General features: G+C 38.3%; 1 protein-coding gene across 3 annotated transcripts in view; it reads left to right on the top strand.

The window, feature by feature from the left end:
* Bard1 (BRCA1 associated RING domain 1) overlaps nt 1-9,258 on the top strand; it is a 79,539-nt gene that overhangs the window by 29,482 nt on the left and 40,799 nt on the right. For 2 of the 3 annotated variants that reach the window (XM_031367850.1, XM_031367852.1), the window contains 2 exons: nt 9-89; nt 1,430-1,602. In XM_031367850.1, the coding sequence (XP_031223710.1) occupies nt 9-89; nt 1,430-1,602 (254 nt within the window). The remainder of the gene's footprint in view (nt 1-8; nt 90-1,429; nt 1,603-9,258) is intronic. The other variant, XM_031367851.1, reaches the window with a different exon arrangement.

Here is a 9,258-nt window from a genome sequence, read left to right as displayed (position 1 = left end):
TCTACCAGGGTGATATACCTTCTGTTGAATACCTCTTGCAAAATGGAAACGACCCCAATGTTAAAGACCATGCTGGATGGACACCGTTGGTAGTTTTCCTTTGTATATCTTTGCAGTGTTGTGGATCTCTTTGTTTTGCCCATTCTTCTTATGCTTATGGTTCTAGTTTATGGTTTGTGGTTGTTCATATATCATGCTCTGCCACCTACACTCTTTTTAGTCTGAAAAATTTATGCTTTGACCAAGTATGAAAAGAAAGTTATTTTTCATCTAGCTTTTCAGTTGTGACAGGAAAGTAATTGGCTACCTTTTGAGTACTTTTAGATATAGGAGTCCAGTTTTACTGCATCGTTGGAAGTCAGCTCATGTGTGGAGGTAACAGCTATGGTAGACATGAGGCTGTGCTGTGCAGCATCGCGTGCCACTGGACCCAGATAGATTTGGTTTCCTGGGTCAGCATAGTTAGGAGGATAGGATGTGATGAACAGGGAGTACTCTATCTGTTTGCAGAAGCAGAAGTAGAAGGCTTTGTCCTAAACATGTAAACATGTTGGTTCTTTATTGCTAGCATTGATTACAATGTGCAGAATATTCTGGAAAAAGAATGGAAAACATACTTGGAAATAGTTTCAACGTGTGTTAATGAAGACCGTAAGTGCTGGGTTAGAATGCAGCCTGGAAGTGTTTACAAAGGGAGGCCTTTATCTTGTAGACTAGAATTTCAGCATAGAAATGAGACTCATTAGGTCAGGTACAAAAATGGCTTAAAGGTATAATATATATATATGTTAAGATAAATACATAGTATATATAAAATGACTTCTTGCCAAGTTCTTCATCCAAGAGGGTTTAATCTGGATTTAGTTTATTGTGTTCCACAGGCTAACATGGTAAAGGAATGTTAGCTGTCACACTTAGTTGTGTTACTTCTCTTGACACTGACACCAGATTCCCAGTAGTGTCTATCAGCAAAGAGATTTACATGTCTTATAAATCTTCCTAGGATGTCCCTCTGCTGAATAATTATGTGTAAACGTTGGTGTACAGTTTGGTGTATGGACGAAACACTGAGTTCTCTTGAGCGTTGGAGAATTCCCAAACTCTGTTCGATCTGGTTGTTACACATTAAGAGTTTTTTTCTAATGTTGTAATGTGTAGAAGAACGTAGGAACTGTAGTTGCTCTAAAGCACAGTTATTCAGGAAAAGCATGTGACCCAGGGCTTGTCCTTTCCCACGAAGTACATGGATTTTCACCACTGAATATTTTACCATGAAAATTATAAGTGTCTGTCAACAGCCAGGCAATAGTTATATGAGAATAAGTTGACCGACTTGAGGTTCCCACTAATTTCTCTAATGTGTATTTATTAATACACTGTTTTCCCATCTTCTTCCCACTTGCCCTATTTGAAACTTTGTTTGGATTAGCATGAAGCCTGCAGTCATGGGCACCTGAAGATAGTGGAGTTGCTGCTCCAGCATAATGCCTTGGTGAACACCACTGGCTATCAGAATGACTCGCCACTCCACGATGCTGTCAAGAACGGCCACATTGATATAGTCAAGGTGTTACTGTCTCACGGTGCTTCCAGGAATGCTGTGTAAGTATCCAGTTTTCAAAATGGATTTGTGTTCCTGAATGTTGGTGTGTACCGAAGCAGTAACTACCCATATCGGCATTTTGGTCTCTTTCTTCCATAGATGTGGAAGATGTGCCGATCAGGGTGTGTGTTAGAATACACACTCAGGCTCTCTTCCTTCAAAACTTACACATTTCAGGGAGATTTATTCTCTTCAGAAACAATTTCAGACACATTTTATAGACAAATTCACTTAGTGGTTATATTCTGTAGATGAGTCATATGTAATGAAAATTAGGTATTTAATTTTTTGATACTTAATAAAAATCTTTTAATATTATCTTAATAATAATTTTTTGTGGTACTTAATACTTTAGACTCATTTTAAATATTCTGTTATTCCTTTCTGCATATTAGTCCAGCAAAAGTTAAAGTGTAGAAGAATTCAGATATTGGGTGTGCAGTTGAATTATCTCCCAGATTTTTCATATTATTCAAATGAGGCTCTGAGCAAATTGTTTTGCAGTGTCAGGGCACAGAGGAGCTTTAGTGAATGCTGGCGGCTGCATCTTTAGATTGCTATTGTCAAGAGGATCGCAGGCAAATGCCGTATGCAGATTTTATATCTTTAATCTGTAAACTTGGCTCCTGTCTCCCTATATGTTATTTTACTCTTTTCAGTTAATTAGGCAGTTGAAATGAAAATGCAAGAATTGCTTCTTTGTGCCCTCATTGCTTTTGTAGGCTTCAGAAGAGCACAACAAAAGCCTTACCCTTGGTAGAGAGATAAGAAAAAAATCACAACATGCAGATCCTCTGACTTGTAAATTTAATAGGTAGCTACTTAACACAGTTGAATAGCAATTTACTAATGAAGAATATACCAGACCCTAGTACATTTAGCTTCAGCAAACTTATCAGCCCTTCTTAATTTCCCAGCACAAGTTATAAGGTAGTTGGGTGAAACTCTGGGATAAGTATGTATGTATGTATGTATGTATGTATGTATGTATGTATTTATGTGTGTATATTCCTACCTCTGTGTGTGTGTGTATGCCCGCATACATGTGCATGGGTTTTTTTCTGTCTCTCTGTAATAGTATACAGGAATCTCATAGAGGTAATATATAACTGTGCAGACCTTATAGATAGGACCCTCCTGGGGGAGTAGTAAGCCATATGATAAAGCAACTGGTTGCTTGGGTCAGGTGAAACCGAGTACTTTCCATCCTAGGGTTCTTAAATCAGCCATGACTACTTTAATGAATGGAGCACTGGTCATGTTAGGGAACCCAGCTTTTATTTGTGACTCCATTATTGACTTTATAGCCGCAGGCAGGTTAATTTCTGTGCTTTGGTGTCCTCACCTATAAAACATGGTGCTGCCTGCTGCTTTTCTATTTCTTCAGAGCATAGTGAGGATTAATGAGCCAAAACACAGAGCCTGTCTTGTGGTTTGTACGCCATGATTCTTTGCCGCACTGTGAGGATTTGTTAATATACAAGGAGTGGGCACGAGGCAGGGATCCAGTCTGCCCTCATTGCTACTTTCATTGAGATCAGGTGCCATTATGTCATGAGTGGCCCGACCTAGCAAAGTGACACAACTAGGTGTAGTTAAGCACTGTCTGGTAGACCTTTCCGCATTAAAGAAAATGTTTGTGCCACTCTCTGATATTCAGGGGACAGTAGCTATCCATATCTGTGAAGCCCTTGGAGATCAGTACTCAGAAACAAAGTCTTTAAAGGTACTTAATTTTTACTAATTTAAGTAGCCACATGTGTCTGGTAACTCCTTTGTTGGCCAAGTGGTTGGTACAGATAGGACAGGTGGGGAGGAGGGTTTATTTTATAGTAAGAGAAATTGAGACTGACGTTGGATAAAGGATAATAGGATAGATGAAAGTGTTAATTTAATATGGTGTGATTGCTGTCAATGAGCATTCTTTTTTTTTAAAAAAGATTGATGTATTTATTATATGTAAGTACACTGTAGCTGTCTTCAGACACTCCAGAAAAGGGTGTCAGATCTCATTATGGATGGTTGTTGGGATTTGAACTCAGGACCTTCAGAAGAGCTCTTAACCACTGAGCCATCTCTCCAGCCCTTATTCTTTCTTTTGTAGACACTTGTTTATCATAAAATACTTTCCCTTTGTAGTGTTTGTGTGAGTTTGTGTGTGTTAATTGTGTATGAACTGTTGTTCACTTGATTATCAGTGTCATGTTGGTTTCCTTTTCAAATTCTTTTTCTTAATTCATCTCCTATACTGGATAAGTGTGTGTTGAATTAAACTTTATAATCATGTTAAACATTTTACAAATCTGACTAAGTGACCAAATATTTACTTACTTTTTTTTTTTCATGAGATAGACTTTCTCTGTGTAGCCCTGGCTGTTTTGGAAGTTGCTCTGTAGACCAAGCTGGCCTCAAACTTAGAGATTCACCTGCCTCTGCCTCTTGAGTGCTGGGATTAAAGGGGTGCGCCACCACCACCCAGCTCCCTTTCTTAATTTTTATGTCCTTAAAACAAAAGGCCATTCTGTCTTCTGACCTTTGTACATGCTTGCATTTTGTCTGGAATATTAATTTATGGTAGCCAGTAGCTTATCCTAGATATCATCTTAGATTTAATTTCATTTTTATTGTTTTTGTTAATTCAGATGTCTGTACATGGTGTCTTAAAGTTTAGGTTACAGTATATTTTCTTTTAGTCTTCCCATTCTGTTACTTTATGGACCAGATAGGGGGATCATGTCAGCTCTCCCAGTCTCTGTCCGTTACCTAACATAATCAGTACTCATGCTTATGTGTAGAGAGTCAGTGTTCAGTGAGCAAAGAAATGCTTCTTCATCTTTCAATAAAAATTTGGATGAGATTAAAATTTTGTCATGTTTTAAATATATCCTTTTAGGATTTTGATTGAAAATGAGTAGAATCACCCAGTGCAGTGAGTTGGCAAAGTTCATCTTTTATTTGGCATTTCCCTCATTTCTTTAAACATTCTGCTGTGTGTCTCTTAGGAAGTTTTTAATCTGTTTTGCATGTGTGTATGGAGATATGTATCTAAGTGCCACGACTCTTAGGAATTTGATTTGCTGGATTCCCTAATGAATTAGATGATTTGTTAATAGACATAATATATTCTCTTGTGGTTTTTTTCTTTTCTCCCAAGACAAGGTTTCTCTGTCTAGCCCTGGCTGTCCTGGAACTCACTCTGTAGACCACGTTGGTCTTGAACTCAGAAATCCGTCTGCCTCTGTCTCCCAAATGCTGGGATTAAAGGCGTGCACCACCACTGCCCAGCAACATAATATATTCTCACTCCTCATTCTCTCCCTCCCCCCTTTCTACCTTTCCCTCTTCCGGTGTGGGTGTGGTCACTCTTCTGGATACCCTCTCTTACTTCCCTTCCTTAGTGTCCCAGAGTTGAAGGACCAATGGTTGTCTATGTGGCAATGGGTTGGTTTGGAACTGTTCGTTAGGGTCTGATAGGATCACCAGTGAGTGTAAAACTGAGTATGATGTTTTCCTCATCCCAGAATCTGTTAGTTGCTAGTAGTTCAGTGTAAGTGGTGTGTGTGGCTCTGTGAGTCCCTTACCCATCCATAGCTGGCGTTTGGGCTGGCCAAAACTTGTGTATGTCCAATGCTAGTTCATACAGCTCGTTTGAGTTTGTTTGTCATGGCCATGTTCCGCTTAGAAGATAGCATTTTTGTAGCTCTTGTCCCTATCGTCAGGTTCTCATCTTCTTGCCACCACTTCTGTGCCAGTGTTAAGAAAAGGGGATAAATGTCTGGAACACTCAGCTATCTTTTATTCTCAGTATCTTGTGTGGCCAGGACTCTACTATCTTTTTTTTTTCTTTTAAAAACAAACCTATGTTTCATGTTATTAAATGATTTTCATCTTTATGAGATGATTGCACATTTTGTTGTTTTCATGACACTTTTATTCAATTTCAAAACATCCTGTGTTCTGGGATAAACTTGATTGATACTATATCTTTTTTTACTTTTTTGAAGCAAAGTCTTACTGTTCAGATTAGTCTGTTGAACTGCTGGGCTCAAATCATCTGCTTCAGCCTTAGTAACTGGGTAGTAACTGCTAAGTCAACAACTCATCAGTATACGTAGTTATTGAGTACTTATGGAAGGTCAAATGTAGAAGAAAGGATAGAGCATCTAATATTGCAAAGCAAATGAGTTTATAGGCATCATATTGCATGTGGATAACTTGCAATGATCTGAGGCAAGGCATGCTAGGGATTAGTGATATCCAGTATAAATATATATCATTGATGTTCTTTATTTACTGTCATCAGTGGAATCTTCCTAATCCTATTTTTCCTCATAGAAGCTGTTCTTCAACTGAGTTTTCTGTTGTAAGAGTTGACCCCAAGTCTTTATAATTACAGAGACTGACTAGATGGTAGGAAGTAACGTATCTGCCTACTTTAGAGTTTACATTCTGTTTTGAGTTAGCTTCATTTTCTTGTATCATTGTTGAGGTTTCATTTTGCTGGAGTCTTTTATAGTGTGTGTTGAACTTGTGCTGTGCAAACTTCATATTATTTCATATTTTTTCTGATTTTTTTATTTATCCCTGTATTTAATTGTGGGTAATTTATCTTCTGTGAACTACGAATCCATTGTCCAAGAGGAAAACTAATTTTACTTTAATCTTGGCTAATGAGAAAGAATATGTGTCTTTTATAGTCCGTGTTATCCAGTAATTTTTGTATTGATAGTTGTCCAAGCGGCATTTGCCGCTTGTCTTTCTCCCTACTACCCCATACACATCTTTAACTGAAATTTATGCTGTCATCTTAGAGCTGTTTGGAGTGTGTTGGAAACTTCACATGCTATCCCTCCTTTCCAAATATGGAACTGGTGGTTGGTTTCCTGTTAAGAACTTTCCCTTGGGTAGACATTGAATTCTCAAGTAGAAAAGTATTATGGACCCTTGGGCCTATTAATTGTCTTCCTGGCCTAGTTTATTTTTAAGAAAACAGATCATCTACAGTAAAGATGTAGCATTAAAAAAGTGTGTTGCTCTTTTGAAAGATTGCTTTTGCCTGCTCAGAGCGAGCGAAGTGCTGTGAAAAATTAAGCCTTTGTGATTGTAGTTTTATAGTTGTTCATAAAGGATCCCATTCATTGATTCTCTTGACATTCTGTCGTGTCTTGTAAGTTTAGTTCTAGTAAAAATGCCTAGTTTATGTTTTTGAATGTTGAGTGATCCATACATGCAAACAAAAAAAATTGTTTCCGAATCTCTCCTTTATCTTGTTGCTACAGCTGATTCAGGGCACAGCTATAGGTATGTCACTCCTGTATGGGAAAAGACATTAAAGGAGTTTATTGTCTGAGCACTGCCTTCTGGGTAGAGCTGAAACCTTAAACACCTCAGCTTAACCCTTCAATAAGTGAAGTGCATCTTCTTAATCTATCTTGATGATATGAAAGAACCTGGCGAAGGAAAGCATTTCCAGACCCTTTCTCGTACTCTTTTTGTCTAGATTGTACCATATAGGGAAGTGAGGATTTCTTATTTTAATATTTTAAAAAAATCATGTTTCCATGTATTTTCTATTATTAAGCATCCAAACTATTATTATAAAACGTGTGTGAAATGTATCATCAAATGGGGAAAATTATAATATGATTTGTACTCCATGTTTTCTTATATCTGTTTTCTGTCTCCCAGTGGTGCACATCTAGCAGTATTAGCAGTCCCTGAGCTGGTACTTTTTGCTGGGCACTGTCTTATGGACTTTCATTTGATCTTCCTAGTAGTCATAGAAAATAAGTTCGAACAGCCCCCTTTACAGGTGAGGAAATGGGCAGAAGAGATTGAAGTAGTTTGTCTGAAAGGCCACACAACTGGTCCTAGCACTGGAACGTGAAAGAACCCGGCTCTTAGCTCTCATAAACTTCCATGCCGCCCCTCCTACTTAAGCCTCTTTAGAGAACTGTTCAGGGTCTTGCTGCTGCAGGAGAAATGTCCACCCTTTCACACTATTCCTTTGTTCTTTCAAAACCAGGCATACATAGTTCCTGCTTCCCAAACCCTCCTTTCCTGAGGCACATATGTGTTCCGCCTCTTCCCACTCCTTTTCTTCATCCATTTCCTCTCTTCTCCCCTTTTCAGTTTTGTGCATTCCCTGGACTATTCCACAGTGCCCTCACATCTTTCTCTCTGCTTGGAGGACTCTTATTCTGCTTTCGTTTCCCTTTCTAGGTCTGGAAAGTTTCTCGAGACTGAAAAGTTCGCCCAGTGTGCTTCTCTCATTGAGTTCTGACAAGATGGAAAGTACCTTTGGGCTGGAGCGATGGCTCAGTGGTTAAGAGCACTGACTGCTCTTCCAGAGGTCCTGAGTTCAAATCCGAGCAACCGCATGGTGGCTCACAACCATCTGTAATGAGATCTGATGCCCTCTTCTGGGGTGTTTGAAGACAGCTACAGTGTGCTTACATATAATAAATAAATAATTAAATAAAAAGAAAAAAGAAAGTACCTTTGTGTAATTGGTTCCATAATATGGAAAAGGGAAGGAGAGCCACTTTGTTGAATGAATGAATACATTCAAACTGATTACATAGCAATAGTTATCACATTCTCAGTGTATGTAAACTACATGGGTGATTATTGATTCTATCACATGTCCATCATATAGACACATATGTACTGTTAATTTTCATATAGTCTTAGTATGTTTCAGTAAGACTGATTTTCCAATTTTTTTTTTCTTACTAGCTGTTAGTTAGAAAATCCTGTACCTAGAAACACTCATCTTCTGTGAGGACTTAAACATGTAAAATCCTTAACTTTAAATGAAATGTATTTTCTAAAATGTGATTTAAATCAGAAAAAGCCAGGCATGGCAGCTCACACCTTTAATCCTGGCATTCAGGAAGCAGACACAGGTAGATCTCTTTAAGAGTTCAAGGTTAGCTGAGGCTGCATTGTGAGGCCTTGTCTCCAAAAACAAAAAACAACCAAACAAAAGTAATGGAACTGGGCCAATCAAATGGCTAATGGCATTGGGTAAAGGCACTTTACCCAGGCCTGATGGATGTGAGATCACTCCTAGGATCCAGGGATCCTATAGGAAGGGAAAGCCCAGCTACTGCCTGTATGCTTTGGTCCCCACACACTCACACACATTTAAACAAGTAAAATCACAGGGCAAGCAGTAGGGGCAGGTATATACTAGAAGGAATTAAGTAGGAAAACCTGCTAATATACTGTGCTACAAATCTATAGAGGAAATTAATAAAAGTCCTGGGTTCTGGTCAGTGATCATATAAAATGCTTCAGTAAGCAGGTAGATAGCATTTTTAGATGAATTCCTAACACATGGAGAATATTATTTATATGTAATCATTTGGACTTTAAGAGACTTTTTTTCCTTGATACAGGGCATTAAAGGAGTGGTTAGAAGTGATACATATGGAAGTTACTCATATATTGTCAAGAACTACACATAATTTTATAAGCCTGTGTCCTGAAAATATCTTAATTATTGTTGGTGTTGCACTGACCCCCACACCCTTGCTTTTACAGTTTCCCAGTCTCCTTCTCTCTAATGTACATGGCCTGGGTCTGATACTGTAGCAGTTTCTTGCATTGTATTTTACTGTTGAATGTGCTCATGTAGTAGAAGGCTGCCT

The sequence above is a fragment of the Mastomys coucha genome, unplaced genomic scaffold (assembly GCF_008632895.1).
Source record: "Mastomys coucha isolate ucsf_1 unplaced genomic scaffold, UCSF_Mcou_1 pScaffold14, whole genome shotgun sequence".
NCBI lineage: Eukaryota > Metazoa > Chordata > Mammalia > Rodentia > Muridae > Mastomys > Mastomys coucha.
The sequence above is the reverse complement of the archived record's forward strand: the minus strand, read 5'-3'. Positions and strand labels throughout refer to the sequence as shown.